Source organism: Solanum lycopersicum, chromosome 3, assembly GCF_036512215.1.
Source record: "Solanum lycopersicum chromosome 3, SLM_r2.1".
Classification (NCBI taxonomy): domain Eukaryota; kingdom Viridiplantae; phylum Streptophyta; class Magnoliopsida; order Solanales; family Solanaceae; genus Solanum; species Solanum lycopersicum.
The window spans coordinates 64354860-64378275 of NC_090802.1; the positions used below are offsets into that span (position 1 = coordinate 64354860).

The 23416-nt window shown below is 35.1% G+C and overlaps 2 protein-coding genes across 3 annotated transcripts; both read left to right on the top strand.

The window, feature by feature from the left end:
* The first annotated feature begins 888 nt into the window (after nucleotides 1-888).
* On the top strand, nucleotides 889-20734 carry LOC101261901 (uncharacterized). Of its 2 annotated transcripts, none has more exons than XM_004235696.5 (42): nucleotides 889-1170; nucleotides 2031-2106; nucleotides 2899-2979; nucleotides 3084-3164; nucleotides 3748-3824; nucleotides 3942-3996; nucleotides 4147-4195; nucleotides 4392-4529; nucleotides 5265-5346; nucleotides 6035-6113; nucleotides 6203-6252; nucleotides 6336-6530; nucleotides 7421-7496; nucleotides 7953-8033; nucleotides 8099-8179; nucleotides 9077-9153; nucleotides 9283-9337; nucleotides 9447-9495; nucleotides 9673-9810; nucleotides 10414-10495; nucleotides 10588-10666; nucleotides 11689-11735; nucleotides 11946-12157; nucleotides 12833-12920; nucleotides 13058-13177; nucleotides 13306-13424; nucleotides 13499-13571; nucleotides 13669-13788; nucleotides 14598-14666; nucleotides 14762-14932; nucleotides 15007-15054; nucleotides 15131-15272; nucleotides 15374-15471; nucleotides 16423-16567; nucleotides 16646-16731; nucleotides 16805-16915; nucleotides 17842-17916; nucleotides 18569-18634; nucleotides 18763-18951; nucleotides 19052-19162; nucleotides 19723-19803; nucleotides 20238-20734. In XM_004235696.5, exons 1-42 carry the CDS (start codon nucleotides 1069-1071, stop codon nucleotides 20421-20423), a joined length of 4140 nt encoding a protein of 1379 aa, XP_004235744.1. In that variant the 5' UTR covers nucleotides 889-1068; the 3' UTR covers nucleotides 20424-20734. The 2 variants fall into 2 exon arrangements, with proteins under 2 accessions (XP_004235744.1, XP_069151731.1); XM_069295630.1 differs by having other exon boundaries at nucleotides 1013-1170; nucleotides 4392-5027.
* A 256-nt stretch (nucleotides 20735-20990) lies between these two features.
* Nucleotides 20991-23339, top strand: LOC101253766 (uncharacterized). The gene is made up of 5 exons (XM_004235755.4): nucleotides 20991-21324; nucleotides 21442-21491; nucleotides 21590-21716; nucleotides 22275-22379; nucleotides 22459-23339. The coding sequence occupies exons 1-5, from the start codon at nucleotides 21222-21224 to the stop codon at nucleotides 23079-23081; spliced, it is 1008 nt and encodes a 335-aa protein (XP_004235803.1). The 5' UTR covers nucleotides 20991-21221; the 3' UTR covers nucleotides 23082-23339.
* The last annotated feature ends 77 nt before the right edge of the window (nucleotides 23340-23416 follow it).

Here is a 23416-nt window from a genome sequence, read left to right on the forward strand (position 1 = left end):
TGATTCAGCACACCTATAAAGGAGTTAGATAGATATGAATTCATATGAAATTAATACATTTCTTATTTTATTATTATTTTTAAGTGCATTTTTATAATACACTCTTTCCGTTCCTTTTTTATTATTATTGATAAATTAAGAAAAAAATATTTTTTATGTATTAAACCTTTAATTTAGCTGGACAGTTAATACCTTTATAAAAGATAAAAAATAAAAAATTCCTAATAAGAATTAATATGTTTTCATCTAGGAATGAGTTATTTAAGAGTTAATGTTTCACCTATAAATAGAAATAACTTATCCTAGTTATAATTATTAATTTTAGAATAAGTTATCTACACTTTGTTCTCAAAGTGAGGAGTACTAAAAATTTATCATGTAATTATTTTTTCTCATTTGTCACACCAAATAACAGATTAAGAGTAATATTTTTTTGTTTAAACTATCACTCAATGATTAGCGAAACACTTCTCCATGTTAATCAAATCAAATATATTTTTAATTTATTAAACCTTTAATTTAGTTGGACAGTTAATATCTTTATAAAAGATAAAAAATAAAAAATTCCTAATAAGAGTTAATATGTTTTTATCTAGGGATAAGTTATTTAAGCGTTAATGTTCTACCTATAAATAGAAATAACTTATCCTAGTTATAATTATTAATTTTAAAATAAGTTATCTACACTTTGTTCTCGAATTGAGGAGTACTAAAAATTTATCATGTAATTATTTTTTCTCATTGGTCACGTCAAATAACAGATTAAGAGTAATATTTTTTGTTTAAACTATCACTCAATGGTTAGCGAAACACATCTCCATATTGATCAAATTAAATATCTAAAAAATACGATGTGCTTTTTTATAATATTTTGTTAACCTGACTGATATAATAACTCTATTTGCTATCGCGTTAATATTTTAAATATATTTAATGGACTGGAGATATGAATATGAAATAAAGAGGTTCTTTATATAAGTTACCAACCCAAACGCATTCGACGCTTGATCTTTTTCTTGTCCTTACCAAATAAAATAGCCATTGATTCTGTTTCTGTCTGCTTCACTTATGGCTACTGGCAGTGTAGTTGGTTTCGTCGGTTTGGATGATATCAGCTTGGAATTGGCTACTTCACTTCTTCGTTCGGGTTACTCTCTTCAAGCATTCGAGGTGGTTGATAAATTCTTGTTTTGTTTCTCATCATATGATTCTAATTTCTTGATTTTCGATCAGTCTAGTACTTGTCAGTTGTTGCTTTTTCATCAAGATTGATGAAGTAAGGTGTTTTTTCATCAAGATTGATGAAGATCTTAAATTTAATTTAAAGAAAATTAAAGATTTAGTCTAATGTTTTGGATGAATTCTCCCTTTTTGTTTGGGTGTTGGTGGGTAGGCGGGGGATGGCATGTACATTATGCAGTTACTTGAAGATGATTATCAAGATTTAGTCAATGATTGATGAAGATCTTCAATTAAAATTTCAAGAAACTTAGAGATTTAGTTTAATGCTTTAGTTTTGTCAATTTTTTTTTGGTGGGTAGATTATGCAGTGTCTTGAGGTTTCTAATAGTAAGTTCTCATATTTGATTAGAATGCGTTTACTATTAATGACTATGTGCCATCAAGAAAGTAGGTTTCAAGAAAAACACTTTTAAGTTTTCAATGCCTGATATTGGTCAGTGTTGGTCAAGAGTTGTTTTGAAATTTTTTCCATTTTCCATTACCTTATATGAACATTTGCTTGTCTGTTTCAGAATTGTTGATAATTTCCTTTACAGAATAAAATCAAATATGTTTTAAATCTTCTTTCCACTTATAAAGAGATATGTGAAGTTATATTTCTTTGGTATCTAGCATTGGGGCTAGGATTCTTTTCTTGGTTCATCACCTGACATAAAGTTTCTATGAGGTTGAAAGGAAGTGGACATCTATGTTCTGTCTTCACTAGTCTGCTTCTTTTTCTCAATGTCATCTGTTTAAGATTAGTAATGCCCTTTACGGTTGGTGGTTTTGATTATGTGTTATAACAGGCAGGAAGTCCTTTGGTTGATAAGTTCTTAAAGCTAGGTGGTAAAGTATGTGCCAACCCTACTGAGGCAAGGAAAGGTGAGATCTGAGTTCACGTTCTTTATGTTTCCTGTCCCACAGCTTTCTCTTACAGAATTTCCTTGTAATGTTTGGCTATATGTCCCAGTTTAAACTATGTACAGACAATTGCTGACCTTACGTATTGAATTTTTTTTCTCAATCACACATAAATTTGAATGGATTTTTCATCTTGATTTAGTTCCATCTTAAGATACTGAAAATTGGACAGAAAATCTCATTTTCAGCTCCCTAGTGCGGGAAATGCGACATTTCAAATTTTTAGCGTTTGTCTCTGTATTGAGTTTGGCCGTTTCTTGTCTGTTGTCTTTTCGCGGCAGGTCTTTATTTCCTTTTTTTCTGATCGAATATTTTTGGACGTTCTATTGCTAATTTACTATAACACTATGTTTTTGAAGGAACAAAAAAGATGTTGGGATGTATAATGGAATAGTATATTGTGGTGATCTGGAACATTAGATGTAATCTATTAGTAGCCCAAAAGAAGATTTTCCTCCAATATAATCTAGAATATTTCTTCGTGATTACTGGAAGACTTAAAAGAAGGTGATGTCTGCAAGGTTCTTGCTCTCTGATGTATACAGAAGATAGATCTATCCTTCTGTCTAAAACTGAGTGGATGGCTTGAGGTCATCATTTAAACATGCTGCTGTCTCTAGTAAATACGATGGAGAGAAGCAACAATCTTTATAGCTTACCTTGCTTGACATTGTATGGTGAAAGTTTTTCACAGTTTCTCCAGGTGTCTTGTTACGTACCAAAATAGTTTCTGATCCACTTCACCGTTTTCAGGTGTAGCTGCATTGGTCATATTGTTATCTCATGCTGATCAAATAAATGATTTAATTCTGGGCGACAAGGGTGTTTTAAACGGTAAATGCCTATAAATATTCTAGGTTTCTGTCTGATCAATTTGATGAAGGCGCAATCCATTGCCTTTTCTTTCCTTTCTATTGATGTTTTTTCTTGCTTTACAGGATTAAGCAAAGACACGGTCATCATTTTCCATTCAAATGTATTACCTTCCCAGATTCAGAAGCTGGAGTTGGCTCTAAGAGGCAACATCTTGATCTGGCTAATTTTCATTTTTTATTGCCATATTTAGAAGTAATAAATGTTGCATATTTATGAGAGTAAATTTGTCTCTTTCTCATCGTGCCCCTTGTATAATTGAGTTTTCTTGTGATATTTGAAGTCTATTTGATGAATGACTACGCAAAATATCTATCTTGTGGTTTTTAAACTTCTTGTACTATACTGCCGTTTTACTGCTGAATCTTTGCAAATTTGATGATTTGTTAAGACATATGAGACAAAACAGAGTAGGCCTTAATATTTTTTTTGTTGTTGAATGTAATTCTATAAGAAGAACTAGCATTTGTGATAAGAATTTATTTTGGATATCATAGTCCACTAGAGCATAAGCTAAGACTTGTAGGGCATTAGCGTTCGTGATTTTTTATCCTTTACTCTTGTGGTGGGTGAATTATCAAGGTTAACTGGGCATATGCCTGGGATGGACATTTTCACTATGAAGATAAAATAGAGGAAGATGGAAATATAAGGATTTACACTTGTGTAACTGTCATTGAAAATCTAAGAGTCATCTGCTAATCTTCAAACTTCTTTTGACTAATGCAGATTGTTATGGCACAAACTTCATTGTTGATATATATGTCTCAAAAGCAGTATCAGATGTTCTGAATGATAAAACTATGGTAAGACATAAAATTCCCCACGAGAACCATTTCTGAGGAGTTAACTAGAAATTTATCTTCTACTTTTATCCGTTGCTGATGCCAGGAATATTTGTTCTTTCTTTTCAATGATGTTAGATTATTTCCTCTGGAAGTTCGGAGTCCATTGTTAGAGCACAGCCCATTCTTTCTGGTGCAGTAACTTGTCTTGCCATTCTGGATTTATTTTTGCAGAAATTTACTATTGAAATCATTGTTCTTAAAATTTCACTAATTGTTAGAGCCAGAGAAAATTTCTCTCATGTTTCTTTGATTTTCTGAGTCGGCTTTTTCCTGTGGACAGACATGTGTGCAAAGCTATACACCTTTGAGGGGGAACTTGGTGCCGGAAGGTACATTATGTATATCTGTTATGTCTACAAACTTTGCTATTTTTCATGTCATTGTTGAGAAATCTAGCAATTATGATTTGCTCCGATTAGATTATAGTGGTATGTTTAGTTTGAATATCACGAATTTAATCTGCATAGCTATGTTAGTATAATGATTTTGTGACAATCTATTTATCTGTTACAATTATGCTTGCAGCAAAGCTAAAATGGTGATTGAGCTCCTTGAAGGAATTCATTCTGTTGCTTCAGTGGAGGCCATCGGTCTTGGTGCTCAAGCTGGAATTCATCCATGGATACTTTATGACATAATATCCAATGCTGCTGGAAATTCTTGGTGACTGCATTTACATTTTCATTTCATTTTAGGCTCATTTGATAGATAACCACCTCAAGGTTTTTATGAAGATTTTTAGTGTAATATCTTAAATCCGAAAAGTGTATGGTATTAGTGTATCACTGTTATTTCTCAATCTTCTATTCAGTTGCTAAAGTTTATCTTGCACTTGATCACTTAGTTTCGTAGTACTATTACTGCTGGAAAATGTCAGCGAAAAAATGTCCTATCCTACCTTCTTCATGAGTGCAAGAATAAGTGCTGAAATAAAAAAGCTGCGTGAAAGCAGTTGTGCTGATTTAAAGGGATAGTTAGTTAAGAAGTCTTAGAGTCCAAGTTTTATGTTCAAGTTCAAAATCGTTGCTGAATACTCGTGTATGATTCTGATCTTAAGTACATAGTTGGGTGTATGATTAGGTACGTTGATTCAACCAGTTCAATGTGTTATCTTATGCCGAAAGCTATATGAACTAGGCGTGCACATGGGCATGACTTTAGGTCAGTTTATGTTGTCATTGAGCCACGAGAAGTTATTTTTTTGAAAGTTGTATTAGTATTAATCATTTGTAGAAGTCCTCAGATGTTATTATGTATAGTTGTAAGTTGAATTAGCTCTGATACTATGTTCTTCCTTTCTTATGTCTTCTGTTTACTTTACGTTACTTCTCTATGTAATGATTAATTATTTTTGCATGCTGTCATTCTCAATTTTTTCTTACTAATCAATTTTTGCAGGGTTTTCAAGAATTCTCTCCCACAGCTGTTGAGGGGTAATCAGACTAAACATCTCTTTCTCAACCTTTTCATTCAAAATTTGGTAAGACTCTCGTGTTAAGTTTCCGTAGTTCTTTTCTTTTGAGAGCTAACATTACTCTTTAGATTTTCTTGTAAGATGAAATGCCCTTTCTTAATTCTCTGTCCATAATATGTCTATTGCTTATAACAGGTTAGAGCAGATAATGCCTTCTTCAGAAAGAGAAACCCATAAGTTTAAGATGCACATTCTTTCAGAAACGCACCTTTCAGTGTTTCTTTTCTATTTTAGTCCTGGGTTTTCCCTTGATTATATATTACCTTCGAGATAGACTCATTGTGAGCTGGTTTGAGTTTCAAGAATAGGATGTTTGAAAAGATTTTAGATTAATTTGATAACAAATGCGTAAAATGATTTGGAATGTTAGAAAAGCAAAATGGATAGTTAAAAGAATGTCAAGTCAAGTTTGAAATATTATGAAGTGATTAATTGATTATAATTCATATTAGTTTGAAGAGTTTAGAGGGAATAAAACTTCCCTTCAAAGGAAATGGGTCTAATTTTCAAAATCAGCCCAAACGCAAAGATCTTATTTATTGGGGCACAGGGAAGAACTTGAAAAATTCTTCATGGTTTTTCGCTTTTATGGTGTTGCGTCTGGCTACGGCTAGAAAATTTCTTATAATAATTTTTGTCGTCTCTTTACTACTGTAGGGTTCCTATTCCCTGATTCTTTTTTTGTGCACTTCAGGGTAATGTACTAGACATGGCGAAATCACATAAATTCCCCGTTCCACTTCTAACGGTTGCTCATCAGCAACTCATAGCAGGCATAGTACCTATTTCTTCTTATTTTGTTTTGCGGAAGACAAAAGTAACATTTGCACGTGATCTTAGTTGCTTTGCATTTCATCTACAGGATCTTCACATCCCCAACAACATAAAGATGACGATTCTACATTGCTCAAGGTCAGGTTTGAGTACACAAGGTTTTCCTATGGTAATGTAGCTTGAGCTTCTTTATCTGCTACTAACAGCAGGATGCACTACAGGTTTGGGAAAGTTTACTTGGGGTAAATTTAGCTGATGCGGTCAATTCTAAAAGTTACAACCCTGAGGAACTGGCCAGTCAAATTACTTCCCAATCTGATACAGTGAAGCGAATTGGTTTCATTGGCCTTGGTGCTATGGGATTTGGCATGGCAACTCATCTGCTGAAATCAAATTTCTGCGTCCTTGGTTATGATGTAACGCCTTACATCTTTTATATTTGGTGCTGGAGTAGTTCCATTTCAATATGTAATTTTGGATGACTAGGTAATAGATATCCTACCTAAGTCAATGATAGCTGTTTTCACAATGACTCAAGGAAAATAATACATTTTCCATTTTCTAGAAATTTTTAAATGTTTAAAAGAGTGGTGGGAAACTTAAAATTTTGATTTGAAATACACACTACTCAGTCTAAGGCTGAATATCAGGAAGTGCATCAGAACCACTGCAGATTTAAATTTGGGGTAAAAATAAATGTATCTGCACATACAGCAATGTCAAAGTATAGAATAATGTCTTTCGAGCAACATCTTTTTCCCTTTGAAAAAGTAGAGAAGGTGATTCACTTTTAGGGTGTGTTTTGATAATTCAAAGTTAGGAAGTGGTGGGAAAAACTTGGTCATCTTTTCGTCCACCTACTGAGAAGGGAAAATCTAATCTTTTGATATTCTTTCCTTCCCTTGTCTGCTGTTACACCGAAGAGATACTTTGAAAAGTTAAACTGCAAGTAACTTTAGGAACAAATCCTTCTATTTTGTACATTATCTGAGATTATTTCTGCACTTTTGGCTTTTATCTTTGATTCGTCAAAGAAATTTCTACAAGAAAAAGAAGCTGGAAATGACTTGCAAGTGATTTTTGTTGACCTAGTGAATATTGGGTTCCTTAATTATTCCGATCACTAACATCATTTAGTGCATATTGCTACATTGATAAACATCTCCCCGTATAAGGTACCTTGAATTGTATCCACATGCTTTATGTTGTATTGTACTCTATTTGCTGAATTCAGATGTTTGTTGTGATTTATTTAAAGCGAATAACTGAGTGAAAGTAATGGCTGCCTTTTCTTATGAAATTGTAGGTATATCCACCATCACTATCTCGATTTGCAGATGCAGGTGGCTTGACTGGGAGTACTCCTGCAGAAGTATCTCAGGGTAAATTAAGATGCTTTTTGATGTAGAAACTGATGACATTCTTCAGGTCTTGTGTTGTCTGAAAATCTTGTCTGTTCGGCAAAGAGCTTTAAGTTCTAGGGTTCTGCTATTCTGTTTATTTTTTAATTGTATGATTTACTTTCTGGACGAGACTAAGCTAGAACAAGGTTGACTAACAGACTTATAGAAGTCAAGTTCACCTGTCTCCCTACAATCAAGAAGAAAATGAGAAGGGTCTTGGGCTTCCGCTTCCATCATTCTTGGATCTGGACAGCATAACTTAGAATAATATCTGCTCAACAAGTCCAATGCAAAGTAGTTTAGCTATAAGACCAATTCCCTAATCTGTGACTAAAAGTTGCTTCTTTACTTTTTGATGAGCACTATGGAAGAAGTTTGACACTACTTGCCATTTGCTGATCCTTTTAAATGTTTGTTTTTCCACCTTAATTTCAGATGTAGATGTACTTGTAGTAATGGTCACAAACGAACTGCAAGCTGAAAGTGTTCTTTATGGTGATCAAGGCGCTGTGTCAGGTAAGTACTGTGCTCTCACTTCTACATCTTTGGGCAGGACTAACCATCTCTCCTGGTTTTTATAGCCCTTCCATCTGGAGCATCTATTATCCTCTCATCAACAGTTTCTCCATCATTTGTTAGCCAGCTCGAGAAGCGCTTGCAGAGTAAGTATTTCCTCTCAAATTTCGTTGAAGTTTGCTTTCCTTCTTGTAATACATTTCCTGGCATTTTCTTGTTCATTCTTTTCGAGGCAAGTCCATTCCTGAATTACCAGTTCAAGGAGTAGATATATATTACAAGGATTAAACCTCAATTCCAGCCAAGTTTATAAATTAAAGTTGAAGTTTTGTATATTCTTTACTGGTAGAAATCTCTGACAAGACCGACTCCCAGAAAGCAGGTTCTGAAGTAATCATACTAACATGACTAACACATATTCTTAACTACTTGTTATCGCCTTTTAAAATATTTTTCTAAATTGTGCCCTTTTTTTCACTAAGTCTACATGGATTCAATGAGTTTATAAGCCTCTCCAAAAATCTTTCTTTCCTGTGATTTTAGGTATGTATCGTCCCTTTTTAACACCTTACCATGGTTTCACACCTGTAAACTGGTGCATCTGGAGGTCGACGTAGGGCATGACCAAACCATGTCAAGGATATGAGTTACTTGCACCTTCAAGCAAAAATGGCGTACTGTGTGCTTGCGTGTGTAAACACATTGTTTTGTTTTTAAATTTATATTGGGGGGTGATATCCTTGTCTGATGATATGATACAACTTCCTGATTTAGAATAGACTGAAGTATTGTCCCTATGATTAAATATACTGCCTCTTCCAACATGTGAAGGTTCCAACTCAACAGAACTAAATGGAGTTTAATGATCTGTTGACGCTTCATCACTTGCCAAAACTGTGATCAGAGATAATGAAATCTCGTGTTTTCTCCAATTTTATGATAGTAATGGCTCTTTCTTTTACAAAGTTGAGGACATAATCCTCATATCATCCACTTTTTATCATTCTTTGACTCACATATGCTTCACCTTTATCATCTGATAGGTGACCCGAAGAAATTAAAATTAGTGGATGCTCCTGTTTCTGGTGGGGTCAAGAAGGCTGCTAATGGAACCCTTACGGTGCGAATATGAAAAGATTAGCTTTCAAATTCTTGATTTTGGTGATTGCTTTTCATATTTCAAAAATGTTTTTTGTTTGGATGAACCTTGCCTGGTGACTTACTGGAAGTTATAACACACCAATGCTAGATAATGGCATCAGGTACAGATGAAGCTCTCAAACACAGTGGTTCGGTTCTTGCTGGTAAGAAGTGGACTCTTTTATTTTGTCTCAAAATTTTAGATATCTCTCTGTGATTTTCCCTTTCAAATGTTACTATTAAGGTACTGATTTTGTGGGCTTGCCTAAACAGCATTAAGTGAGAAGCTTTATATAATAAAAGGAAGTTGTGGAGCTGGCAGGTACCTTTAATCTGAGTATTATCTTCTCTGACCTCACTGAGTCACTTGATTTCATAGTGCTTATCTTATTTGGGCATGCAAATACTTCTCCAATCATTTCACCTTGCTGTTTCCTCGATGAGTTTGTCCTGGAAATAGTACATTGGTTTTTGACTTCTATATATGCGGATCTACCAGTGCTGTTAAGATGGTCAATCAACTTCTTGCTGGAGTTCATATTGCATCAGCTGCTGAGGCAATGGCATTTGGTGCTCGATTGGGTCTTAATACAAGACTTTTGTTTGATGTCATCACAAATAGTGGGGGAACATCTTGGTAGGTAACCCATACCATTAATGAAGTAAATAATTTCCTTCTTTTCGTTCAAGTATAGGTAAAAGAAGATGTGCAGATCTCAGTTTTTAATTTTGTTTGCAACAGCGCATGGCATGATGTTAGTTTATTAGATGTTACCCTGAACCTGATTTTTCCGATATGTAGTCATGAATATTATAATACTTTAGTGCTGAATGCAGAATGTGGTCCTATAATTAGAGAGATAGGAATCATAGAATCATTTATGATCGAGAGTGCGTCCAAGCTAATATATATATATTTTGAATTTGTGTTTCGAAGATAAGTCAGCTTTTTTATTAGTTAGATATTTCTGTGTAATGTGTTCTTTATGAATGTGAGTATTATTTTTCAAGAAGCTCACTCATGATTGACTTTAAGAAGGAAACCTTCAAAAACTTTTATTCTTTAAGGAATCATCTCACTGTGTTGTGCATGAGTTTTCGGTTGGTTCTTTGGTCATTGTAGAAATAGTTGTTGAATTGTATGTACTGCCTCAACAATAGTCATTTTCAGAGATATGCTAGGAAAAGCTTCGCCTTTTTTATCTTATTGTAACCTATATTTGGATTTGTATTTTTGCAGGATGTTTGAGAACCGTGGGCCACACATGATAGAAAATGATTATACGCCGCTGTCCGCACTTGACATCTTCGTGAAGGATCTGGTGAGGCTGACAAACATTGAACATATTTCATATTGCAGCTGTGTTAACTTTGATATTTAATTTCGTTAAGGCTATTCTTATGGTTTTAACAGGGCATTGTTTCTCGTGAAGGCTCATCAGGCAGAGTGCCGCTTCATATTGCAAACATTGCACACCAGTTATTCCTGTCAGGTGCGGTTAAGAGATCTGTTACTTTCTATTTTAATTCTGTGTATCCTTTACTTCACTACAGTTGTCCAGCACTCTAGCAAATTAGATTTCCATTTTCATCCCCCACTTTTCTCAATGATATCCAAATGCGGTTTCATTGATTACAGCAAAATTGACAGTTTCTATGTTTTGTTTGACCTAAATGTATTACAACGATAAGATACTCGTACTGTCTAGGAAAGCTCATTACTATTTTAGCTAACATTTGGTTTCTTTGTCGAGTCACTCTTCTGGAAAGAAGAGAACTCTTGATGCATATTATTGTCATATAGTGCAACTTCAATGATTTATATTCAAAAGACTGTGCAAGTCTACTGTTGCTAATTAAAAAGAAGAAACTTTCAAGTACAACAAGTTGGGTTTCTCGTTGTTTGCTTTATGGTCTATGGACATTTGATTCACCGTATTCACCATTTTATTGCCCAAATGTATTTGGAAATTGTCCCTGAATATCATGCTGTAAAGATATTTCTGTTGATGTTCCTTTTTTCTTTGTTTGAATTCTCCCAAAGCATATTTTCCTCTTTTCTTTTCAATCATGAGATGTAGAAGATTGTAAGGCCCAATGTTTGTATGAATACGCGATCAAGAAACTGTGGTTAAACTGGAAAGGATGGGTAAAGTGGTGACTGGAAGAGAGATATTTTTCTCTTAGTGGGAGGAATTGCTGACAAACAGCTGAATAGGTGGTCCCCTTATGCTAGCCAGTATTAACTATGGCTTCCAATAATGTATTTAACTAGCGTTAAATGTCGTAGATTTGTCAGTTTTGTACCGTCTCAGCCATGGGTTTAACCAGATAAAATTGTGGTCCTGTCCTCCTCATAACCCTTTTTAAACCAACACAGATTACTTTTTTTCTAATTAACCTATGTTTAACTTACTGGTGTTTGAGCATGTAAATTGAACTGCTGTACTGCAAAAGCACTCTCATTCATGTTGTGTAACCTGTCTTCATACTGTTTACATTTCTCATGGATTAGGTTCTGCTGCTGGATGGGGCAGATTGGATGATGCTGCTGTAGTAAAGGTATGACCAGCTGTATGTAATAAGAGATTTCATGTTAATTAATGTTCGAATTTATGAAAATATGCTCTATAATTATTCAGTTTATTCCAAAGACAATGTAGTTTTCCTCTGTTAATTATACTGCAGCATGAATTTGATAGGCATAAATTGTTAGGAGAATGGTTAAGCTCATTGTTACCATCTAATCTACTTTATCTCAAACTTCTGCAGGTTTATGAGACGCTGAGTGGAGTCAAAGTTGAAGGCAAACTTCCTGTTCTCAACAAAGAATCTGCATTGCAGTCCCTTCCTCCTGAGTGGCCAGTGGATCCGATCAATGAAATACGTACACTAACAGAGAATAGTTTGAGGACTTTAATTGTTCTGGATGATGATCCAACTGGGACTCAAACTGTTCACGATATTGAGGTCCTGACAGAATGGTAAAATGCTTCTATAAATTTCAAGAGACAGTTTAGATACATTTTCCAAAAAAATGTCTTCTGGATTCACAAACAGAAACTCTAGCTAGTGTTACCAATTCAAAATGGTATGGCAGGAACACTAAGTTTCAGAGTGTAATTTCTTCATTCGTTCATATGTGTTGCATTATGCATGTTATTTAAGGTGTGGAAGTGGGAAAACTGGAAATAATTAACCAAAATCTCCATTCGTTAAGTGTCGTCTATAGGCCAAGCACTGTTTGAGCGACCAAACAAAAGAAATTAGAGTCCAGCTATTTGTGGAACTAGATACTTGTAATGTTTAACTTAAATAGATGCTTGTAATGTTTAACTTAAATAAACTAGCAATAGATACAGGTTGCTCAGTTCTTTATCTATGTCCTTCATTCTCTTCTTTGTACAAGGAAACAGAGTTGAGATCTATTTTGTTTAATACATTGAATCATGTAGAAGATGACAACGATATAATTTCCCTTCTTTGTTAGCTTCAATCTCCATCACTCTCTCCTCTCCATCTAACTTTATAAATGCTCTTGGTTAACATACTTCTTATCTCCGTCATAGCTGAAACTTTGTTATTTGATCCTTATAGAGATAAAAACTTCAAAATATGTTTGTTACTTTTACCAGTCATGAACTTGTTAATTTTTGCAGGAGCATTGAGTCACTCATTGAAGAGTTCAAAAAGAGGCCTAAATGTTTTTTCATTTTGACTAATTCCAGAGCATTGACCTCTGAGAAGGTAAAAAGACTTGCATTGAAGAAATGTTTCTATATCGAACCCCTTCAAAGAATTTTTGTATTTAAAGTTATACAGCTGCTGGCTAAGTTACTTATCTCATTGATTATGACATCATTAACTGACGCTTCTCACTGCAGGCTAGTGCATTGATAGCAGATATCTGCAGGAACATTGATTCTGCTGCCAAGTCAGTGGAAAAAGCAGACTACACAGTGGTTCTGAGGGGTGATTCAACCTTACGAGGTCATTTCCCTGAGGTGAGGATGGAGATAAGCTGACAGAAATCAAACCTTGTGTGGCCTTCTTTCCCCAACTTGTTTGGGATTGTGTTGTGGTTGTCGTCCTTTCTTGACAGACTATTAAGATATCGTTGTATGCTATCTAGGAAGCAGATGCAGCTGTTTCTGTACTGGGTGAGATGGACGCATGGATTATCTGCCCCTTTTTCTTACAAGGAGGCCGTTATACCATTGGAGATACACATTATGTTGCAGATTCTGATAGGTACCTTTCTAATCTAACATATATTAGTTGTTTGGACTTGCCGGAAAACACTTATTATGTCTTCTTGTCTTTAGGCTTGTTCCCGCAGGTGAAACAGAATTTGCTAAAGATGCTGCATTTGGATACAAATCTTCCAACCTCCGAGAGGTCGAGCCTTGTCTGTTTCTGAGGAAAACTAGTTTTCTGTTTCACACTAAACTGATGTAGTTGTTATTCTTTTTTTTTTCTTCATTTGATATTTTAGTGGGTAGAAGAAAAAACAAAGGGCCAGAGACCTGCTAGCAGTGTTTCATCAATCTCCATCCAGCTTTTAAGAAATGGTGGACCAGATGCTGTTTGTGAACATCTCTGTAATTTACAGAAGGTACATATATGTCATCACCATCTTACTCTTACATAATTGCTTCTTTTTTTTAATTACCTCCACTGACTCATTAGTATCCATCATCTGACTGTGTTTGTAACATGGCTACCTTATGCTTAGCACCTATTTTCTTTTTTTTGCGATGTACTTTTCTTTCGTACAGCTATCATGATCTCAAAGTTCCTTAGAAAATGGACTTCATGTTAGAAGTTTGCTGTTTGTGTGTCTTTTGGGTGATGGTATTCTACATATGGAGCTTTGTATGTGAGCTTTGGTTCATACACACAAAACTTGGATTTGACTTAAAGTGCAAATATGAGATTACAATGTCGTAGATGCTTACCTTCTCAAACCCCTCATTACAGCCAAAAACTTTGCTCATTTTTTAGAATTCTGCATACTGAACTCTTAAACTCTTAGTTTTCTTCCACAACATTACTGTCATGTGCAGAGAGTCTAATAGAGAAGTTCACTGATAGTTGCTGATGTTTAGGGAAACCATAAGACCCTCGAGGCCGTAAATGTTTTAAAATTGCAAGTGAATGCCAGAGTGTAGATGGTAGTGAGCAATCTATGTTCGCTACTGCCAGTCTAGTGCTACACAATTTACTGCATAAGCAAACTTACCAGATTTCCTTCTGAAGAGCTTCGTAGAAGCTTTTGATGCCAGTTGCTGAACTACTGGATAGTGAAAAGGAACCTTTCACTCTGCCGTGGGCTTGGAAAATTTCTTACTGGGTTGATTTTCCCTTCCTTACAAAAAATCGACCTTAATTATTTGTCACTCCTGATCGCATTTCCTGTAACAGGGTTCAACATGTATAGTCAATGCAGCTAGTGAAAGAGACATGACTGTATTTGCCGCTGGAATGATAAAGGTTTTATAGAATTCCTGTTACATTTGATATTAGTTCTTTTTCATGTGGTGAGATGCAAGTTGATTTTCATTTTCTTTGCTTCTTTCTATATGCAGGCAGAACTAAAAGGAAAACACTTTTTGTGCCGTACTGCTGCCAGTTTTGTTTCTACTCGAGTTGGAATCATCCAAAAATCTCCAATTTTGCCAAATGATATTGGAATAAGTAGAGAAAGAAATGGTGGACTTATTGTTGTGGGTTCATATGTTCCAAAAACAACAAAGCAGGTCAAATATAACAAGATTTGTAAGCTTAATTTCTATTGGCATTCTGTCACACTTATATTTCAAGTTCACTGCAGGTTGAAGAACTAAAACTACAATATGGTCATGTTTTGAAGACTATAGAGGTAAAACTGAACACTGTATGTGATACTTTTGCTGAAAATATGGAGCTAAGTTTTAATTTCCTTTCCTGAAAAGTAGATTTCAGTAAATAAAGTTGCCATGGAGTCATCAGAAACGAGGGAGGAAGAAATCAATCGAGCTGCTGAAATGGCAGACGTTTACCTTAGAAATCATAAAGATACTTTCATAATGACCAGTAGAGAGCTGATCACAGGCAAAAGTGAGTCTCTTCATATAATCTAATGACGAATACTAATTCCTTGCCATCCTGATTTTGTTAATTCACTTTTTTGTGCTTTTAACATACTGTACTATACCCAGCTCCTTCTGAGAGTTTAGAGATCAATTTCAAGGTAAGCTCAGCACTGGTGGAGATAGCTAGGAGGATAACAACGAGGCCTCGTTATATTCTTGCAAAGGTACTTCTTTTATCTCTGTGTGCTTGTACCACTTTCTTCTATATTATGTGCATGTTTAGTGGAAGGGACATTAATCATGCTCATTACTTTTTTATAGTACTTTCTTTCCTCACATAGCTTTCTGATGAAAGGTGTCAAATTAAGGGGACAGAGTTCGAAGGATTTGTTAATTTAATGATTCACTAACTAAAGTCAAAACTTGGGTCTAGGTTGCAGTTGGAAATTAATACTCCCTCCCTCAGTTGGAAATTAATACTCCCTCCCTCCGTCCACTTTTATTTGTCATGTTGCGCTTTTCGAAAGTCAATTTGATTAATTTTCAAAGTTAAATTAGTTTATATTAATTCGATATTTTAAACAAAAAATTTAGACATTCAAAAGCTATACAAAAATACTACACATTGCAATTTTTGGCATATCAATATGTTGAAAAAATATATTATAAAATGTTAGTCAAAATTTTTATTGTTTGAATCGAAAATAAGCAAGTGTGACAATTAATAGTGGACGGAGGGAGTATTATCCTTCTCATTTTTGAGAGTCTTATAACACGTGTACGCTAGCCTAAATAAAAAAAGGGGGGCAGGGGATTATTCATGCTCATCGATGGAAACAAAAAGCAGGATGAATATGACGAATCAGTGTGAATCTCAAAACACAAAAAGCAACAGCTCTAGATCTTGAAATTTACTCTTTTGGGGGTATATCTGAAGATAATGAAGTAACATATGAAAACTAAGGACACTGTTTTATGCCCGACTTTTGTGATCTGGGGAACCTAAACTTCTTGTATAAACTCTTTTCCCTGGCAGCATGTGCCGTCAATCTTTTAGGTTTCACAGCTCTATGTTACTTCATTATCTTGGCATATTTTCTAAACATGTCTGGAGAACTTAATAAACAGAAATTTATTGAAGTTTTGGACCAATTGCTTGTGTTCTTCTTTCATAGGGAGGAATTACCTCATCAGATCTTGCCACAAAAGCTTTAGAAGCAAAACGTGCTAAAGTAGTGGGACAAGCTCTTGCTGGTATTCCGGTATGGCAGCTAGGTCCTGAAAGCAGACATCCAAAGGTTCCTTATATTGTCTTCCCAGGTAATTTTTGGCAATTTCTTATTGCCGTTGATACCTGTACTTTGATCCCTAATATTTAGTTATCAATGTGAATATCAGGTAATGTTGGCGACAGTAAAGCTCTCGCAGAGGTGGTGAAACGCTGGGCTCATCCTGGCAGATTATCAACTATGGAACTCCTACTGGTAGAATGGGTTTGCTTTAATGATTTTCCCGTTCTTTTTACATCTGGATTTACACTATCTGTTCTGTTAATAGGAAGCTGAGAGGGGAAGCTACGCTGTTGGTGCTTTTAATGTCTACAATTTGGAAGGAGTTGAGGCAGTTGTTGCTGCAGCAGAGGAGGAAAATAGTCCTGCTATCTTACAGGTTTAAGCAGATTATTGTTAGCCTTCTAGCCCTGACAAGTTTACTTCAGAAAAACTTTAGATAACGTTTTCCCTTAAATTTGTGGTAATGCTAAAAAAATCACGAAAAGAATTGTGTTCTTTTTTTGTTTTGATTTGTTATTTTTTTTTTATGACAATGGGAACCCGCAGCTGCTACCCTTTTGGGTGCGCACAGGGTAAAAATCGCTCCTATGCAATAGCTCGCAAACCACATAGAAGAGGTAATCCGCACTAGGCAAGCACGGTGCGACGAGCTCGACCCAAAAGGCAAACCCCTTACCTTCGCTGGCAAGGGGTTTCAAACTTGAGACCTCCAACATGGAAGTCCCTAGCCCAAACCACTGGGCCACCCCGAAGGATTTTGATTTGTTATTTCTTATCACTAATCTTTTTGAATTTTCACTTCTTATATTTTACTTCAAAGACCTATATTTTACTTCAGAAGAATTGATGTCATTACTCATTAGTACTATTTAAGGGGTTATTTGGTATGGGGCATTGGAGACAAAGTTGTCCCATTCGATAGTTGTCCCACTTTATATATGGGATAACTTATCCCATCATTACAGTACAAATGGTGGGACAAACAATCTTGGGACTAACTAATAACCCCTAACCAAATATAAGATAAAATAATCCTGCATTTTATCTTTGGATTATTATTCCGTATCTCTCGTACCAAAAGAGTTTATAAGTTAGTTTACAGGAGAAAGACATTCTTTTTGTGGTCCTTTTATTGAGAGCTCTATCTTAGTATTAATTTATTATCTTTCGTTCCATCTTCATATATGTTCTTCTGAATGCTTAATCTGTTGATGGGGGAAAAGAAGGGAAGACATTTCTATTTGAACATAATATCAGTTTCATGTGCTACAATAAGAATCTTTGCCACTTTTTATTCTCCAGATCCATCCTAGTGCACTAAAGGAAGGAGGAGTTCCACTCGTTGCATGTTGCATATCAGCTGCAGAACAAGCATCTGTAAGTGATAGTCTAGATAATGAGTCAACTTCTAGCAACTCTGGAATAATGAAATATAGATGGATAAAGATTGAACTATATTTAATCATGTTTTCTGCTGCAATTTGTGGATAAGTGAAAAAATCAATATCAGTAGTGATCAACAACTGTAACAACATAACCAGTGTAGTCCCACAATATAAGTTGTGTGATCCATCAAAAGGAAATATGTCTCTTTGCTAATTCTAGGGAATCTTTAAATCTTTCAATAAGATAGCATAACATAAAAATTAAGAAGAATTATTTACTTAGTAATGATCCAATAGCTTTAGAATTTTTTGGCATACTTGCACAGGCTTTTGAAGCGGTAAAACATCTAATGTCCGATATATTATGGATTGGGTCGGGTGTCAAATTTGTGATCCAGAAAAGGTTTTCCTCTCTTAATAGCTGTCCTCTTTGATTAGAAATCTAGTGTTGGAAATTATGAACAGATGTAGGTTTTTTAGTAGCAATTAGATTCTGTTATGTCATCATCTGAAGTTCTATCATAAGCATGTATAAACAGCTTCCTTTTGATGAATGAGAAATTAACTGTGAAAATCTGAGTGGTGATCTTTGTGCCTCTGCACGTTCTTTTATCGGAGAAACATTAACCATATTCAAATGACAGGTTCCTATAACAGTTCACTTTGACCATGGAAATTCCAAGCAAGAGTTGTTGGAAGTTCTTGAGATGGTGAGTTTCATTTGTTAGTAGTGAACGTATTTATTATGCTCTCCATGTTTATTGAACTTTTTTCCCAACCAAATAGAGCTCAGAGATTCTTATGTCAGTGTGCTAACTCATAACTTCAACCTCACCAGGGATTTGACTCACTCATGGTAGATGGCTCACACCTTCCTTTCAAGGATAATGTTTCCTATACGAAGTGCATTTCTTCCTTGGCGCACTCGAAAAAGATGTTGGTAGAAGCTGAATTGGGAAGATTGTCAGGTACTGAAGATGATTTGACTGTAGCAGACTATGAAGCAAAGCTGACTGATGTTAATCAGGTCCCTTTCCCTCTCTCTCTCTCTCTCTCATGTGCCCTCCGCATTCATGTTAAAATCAACTTTTTTCAATTTCTGAACTTGCTTTGATATTACTTTTCAGGCACATGAATTCATTGATGCGACAGCCATAGATGCTTTGGCAGTGTGCATCGGAAATGTTCATGGGAAATATCCTCCAAGTGGTCCAAATCTTAGACTTGATCTGCTGAAGGTCTAATGCATATATTCTCGCCCTCTTTTTGTTTCCTTTTCATCCTTTTGATTTAGGAGAAGAGTTTATTGACCTGGGAATTTTAATATGGCAATCAATATAAACCTTGAGGGAGGTCAATTACACTTCATATTGATGACTCCTGCTTTTTCTGTGAAAAAACACTTGCGATAATTTGTGATGCTAAACGTTTTGTAACCTATTCATGTCACATTATATACTTGAAAATAAGAGTAGCAATTGTCCAACTTGTAGTACATCGACATTGATTTATAAAATTGCTCTGCTTTACTGATACATGCTCTGAAGAAAATCAAACATTTCTTTTTTTGAACGTAGATTTTTGTTGTATGTGTTTATTCCAAAGTCACTGTGTAATTTGTGATTGTTTTTTCAATCATGCATCAGTTGGAAACAAAACAATGTAGAAGAGTTCCTTGTGAAGTAACATCTCCCGAAAAATTGTTTTGGATCTGTATTTATGTGCCAAGTAAATCTGTATCTGCTCCTAATTTAACTTGAACTCACTCATTTCTCCTCTTTTTTTTTTTTGAGTACAGGACCTCTATGGCTTGTGTTCAAAGAAAGGAGTGCATGTTGTTCTTCATGGAGCTTCTGGGCTGTCAAAGGAAATAATAGAGGTATACTGAATTCTAACATCTTTGTATTGGTTCATTTAAGTGAAATAGATAAAGGGCAAGAGGGAAATTGAACATGCCGAGTACAATATAAAAATGGAGTTTAAAAGGGGTAATGGTGAAAAATCCTTGGTGTTGAAGGTCTTATCTCTATCATTAATGTCTTGATTAAAGTAGAGTCTTAAGTGGAAATTAGGGGCCGTGATGGACCTTTGATGATTTGAGAACAACAACTATGCATCAGTCACAAACTAGTATAGATAGACATATAAATCCTAATACATCCATCTATGCTGTTCATTTCAAGATTTAATTCAGTTACCAATGAAGATTTCGTTTTGGACTTTGGTAGACAACTTGTCAAAATGTTACTGCTAGGATTAGATGATAGATAATCTGAGATTAATGTTCCATTTTACTCTCACTATGATGAACAGGAATGTATAAAGCTTGGTGTCAGAAAGTTCAATGTTAATACTGAAGTGCGCAAGGCTTATATGGATGCACTGAGTAGCCCCAATAAGAAGGATCTCATCAATGTCATGGCTTCTGCAAAAGAAGCCATGAAAGCAGTGATTGCTGAAAAGATGCGTCTGTTTGGCTCAGCAGGGAAAGCCTGCTAACATTTTAGTCCATGAAAATGCCCGGTAGATTATTATCTGATTTATCCGCCCTCGTCGTCACAAATTAAATGTTCTGTTGATGCATCAGCCATAGTATAGTAAGAATAATAAAGGTGCAAGTTGTAACACTAGATGGCTATGTTCACTACTTTTTTTTTTTTGGGTTTTCTGTGTTTGATATCCATATTGGGATCAGCTTAAATTCGAATTTGCACTGGAACATCCCTAACAAGGTGTCTTTGATTGATTCAATGTAAATGACACTAATTATCTTGTACTATAATAAAGGAGATAATAATCTTTCATGTTGATTTCTTGCTAGACAGACAAAATTTTAACTTCTTTGGCATGTTTCTCTCAAGTGGCTGTATTAACCATGATTAATTGATGCATAATTTTACTATTTTTAACTTGCTTAACAAATAAATATATTGTTCTAAACCTTTAACCTTGTGAAATCTTTCTTAAATAAAAAGTTTTGACATATCAAGTTAAAATGTCTTGTCTCAAATATTATTTCTTTTCAAAAGGATTAATGTAGTTGACTCTGCAAAAGGTAACAAAAATAGAGAAATTGTGTATTAACGTTATTGTTATTAGAGTAAATTAGGGAGTGTAATCCGCTACTAGTAAATAATTAATCTAGTTGATTTAATTGGATAAATACTGACGTATTAATATTCAGTAAAATTACCAGTTTGTCCTCGTACCACTTCTGTTTCGCTTTTATCTTGTCATCACCCCTCTTTCAGTGTTTTTAGTTGTCAGCAAAACTGAAAATCCTTAATTTTTACAGCAATGGCGGAACCCAAAATTATCGAACTCAACAATGGAAGCATGCAAGTCAAAGTCTCCAATTTGGGTTGCACTATTCTCTCCTTATCTGTGCCAGATAAAGATGGTACCTTTTTTTTTAAAAAAAAAAAATCCTTCTTGATATATACATCATAAAAATTGGATCTTTCTTGTTTTTAATATTTTTATACTGATGTTTGATTGATTGAATTTTTTTTTAAAGGGAATTTGGGTGATGTGGTTCTTGGATTTGATACCCTCGAGCCATACCAGGCGAGTTGAATTCTATGTCAATTTTTATTTTTTCTAGGCTGGATCTTTGAACTGAATTTGCTGATCTTTTGATTTTTTTTTTCCTCTTAATTGATCAGAAAGGTTTAGCCCCATATTTTGGCTGCATTGTGGGTCGAGTGGCAAATAGGATTAGAGATGGGAAGTTTTCTCTGAATGGAGTTGATTACTCTTTACCCATCAATAGGCCCCCAAACAGTCTCCATGGTAAGATCTTGTATACTTTTCTCAACTCTTGTGAACAATTTTTATCCATTGGTAAGGCAATTGTGTTTAAATTACTGTTATTGTGTTGTATCCAAAATTTGATCTTTATATGCTAGATCATCACTGATGATTCCCCATAACAAGGTTCGGATGGAGTTTTTACTATATCTAATGAATTTACTTGTTTCACTAGATTTTTGGCTATATGATCTGCTTATGGGAAATTATACCCCGTTGACAAAAAAAAATTCTGTCAGAATTTTATAGTTCATTATTAGTGATTGACCTGGAAATTGACTTACATTGCTTTTCATAATAAGAACATTTTTAGCTTCATCAACGGATGGATAGTTGTTGATGAATATTTGTGAGCTTTCCCAATTTCAGGAAGTATTGCACTAATAAGAAAGGGAATTTTCTGTGTACTGGAGACTTCTTGCAAAGCAAAAAGCTATGTTATTTCCCTGCTATTGTCGGTGGATGGAAGTCTTTTGTAATTCAATGGCTTTTATTCTCTTTTGTCTGTACACTTAATGCTACTATTTCTTCTCTTCAAAGGCGGACACAAGGGTTTTGACAAGGTTGTGTGGGAGGTTGCTGAACATAAGGAGGGTGAACATCCATCAATTACCTTTACGTATCATTGTCGTGATGGCGAGGAAGGTATTTTTCTCTTTTCTCTCTAGCCATTCATCCTTTACTTATGAAGCAGGACTTCCTTTCTGATTTGCCTTGTATACAGGTTACCCGGGAGATCTTTCTGTTACTGCAACGTACACACTTACCTCTAAGACGACACTCAGACTTGACATGGAAGCTGTGCCTGCAAATAAGGCTACTCCTGTTAGTTTAGCCCAGCACACCTATTGGAACCTTGGTGGCCATAATTCAGGAGATATTCTCAACAACACAGCCCAAATATGGGCAAATCATATCACTCCTGTTGATCAGTATACGGTCCCAACTGGAGAAATAATGCCTGTTAAAGGCACTCCATTTGATTTCACCTCTGAAAAGCAGATTGGCCGTGATATCCAGCAGGTTGGCTTAGGGTATGACCATAATTATGTGCTAGACTGTGGAGACAAGAAAGATGGCTTGAAGCATGCTGCAAAAATCAAGGATCCTAAGAGTTCCAGAGTACTTGATTTATGGACCAATGCTCCTGGCATGCAGTTTTACACTGCAAACTATGTCGATGGAGTTGTTGGCAAAGGTGGAGCTGTTTATAACAAGCATGCTGGAGTCTGTTTAGAGACTCAAGGATTTCCAAATGCTATCAACACACCAAATTTTCCCTCTATTGTCGTTCAGCCTGGTGACAAGTACATACACAATATGGTGTATGAATTTTCAGTTGAATAGATTGTTTTAGGATTTCTTCTAGACCAAAATGAACCAGTAACGGTACTTCTGTTTAGCTTGTTAGTTCTATGTCCTATTTGCAACCAATAAAGGTACACTTCTTCAAGATGAAAAACCTTGCTAGTATGAGTTGTGAGTATCAGTAGACTGTTTTAGGCTTTGTTTTAGTGAGTGACTTGTCAGTTTATTTGCTTCTCTCAGCTTTTTTTGTTTTGCAAGCAATTTTTTGGTTACATGGTAAACAATTTTTTACTCCAACTTGAAGTTAAGTTTTTCAAATACACTTTTAACTTTACTTCAAATTTTTTGTTCAAAATCAATAATCAAGTCATGGT

Bases quoted from the DNA above. Each gene is read 5' to 3' on its own strand.
- LOC101261901 (XM_004235696.5), top strand. From the start codon at position 1,069: ATGGCTACTGGCAGTGTAGTTGGTTTCGTCGGTTTGGATGATATCAGC. The intron at 13,178-13,305 runs GTGAGGATGGAG...TATGCTATCTAG, and splicing joins TACGAGGTCATTTCCCTGAG to GAAGCAGATGCAGCTGTTTC. The intron at 16,568-16,645 runs GTAATTTTTGGC...TGTGAATATCAG, and splicing joins TCCTTATATTGTCTTCCCAG to GTAATGTTGGCGACAGTAAA.
- LOC101253766 (XM_004235755.4), top strand. From the start codon at position 21,222: ATGGCGGAACCCAAAATTATCGAACTCAACAATGGAAGCATGCAAGTC. The intron at 21,717-22,274 runs GTAAGATCTTGT...TTCTCTTCAAAG, and splicing joins GCCCCCAAACAGTCTCCATG to GCGGACACAAGGGTTTTGAC. The intron at 22,380-22,458 runs GTATTTTTCTCT...CCTTGTATACAG, and splicing joins TTGTCGTGATGGCGAGGAAG to GTTACCCGGGAGATCTTTCT.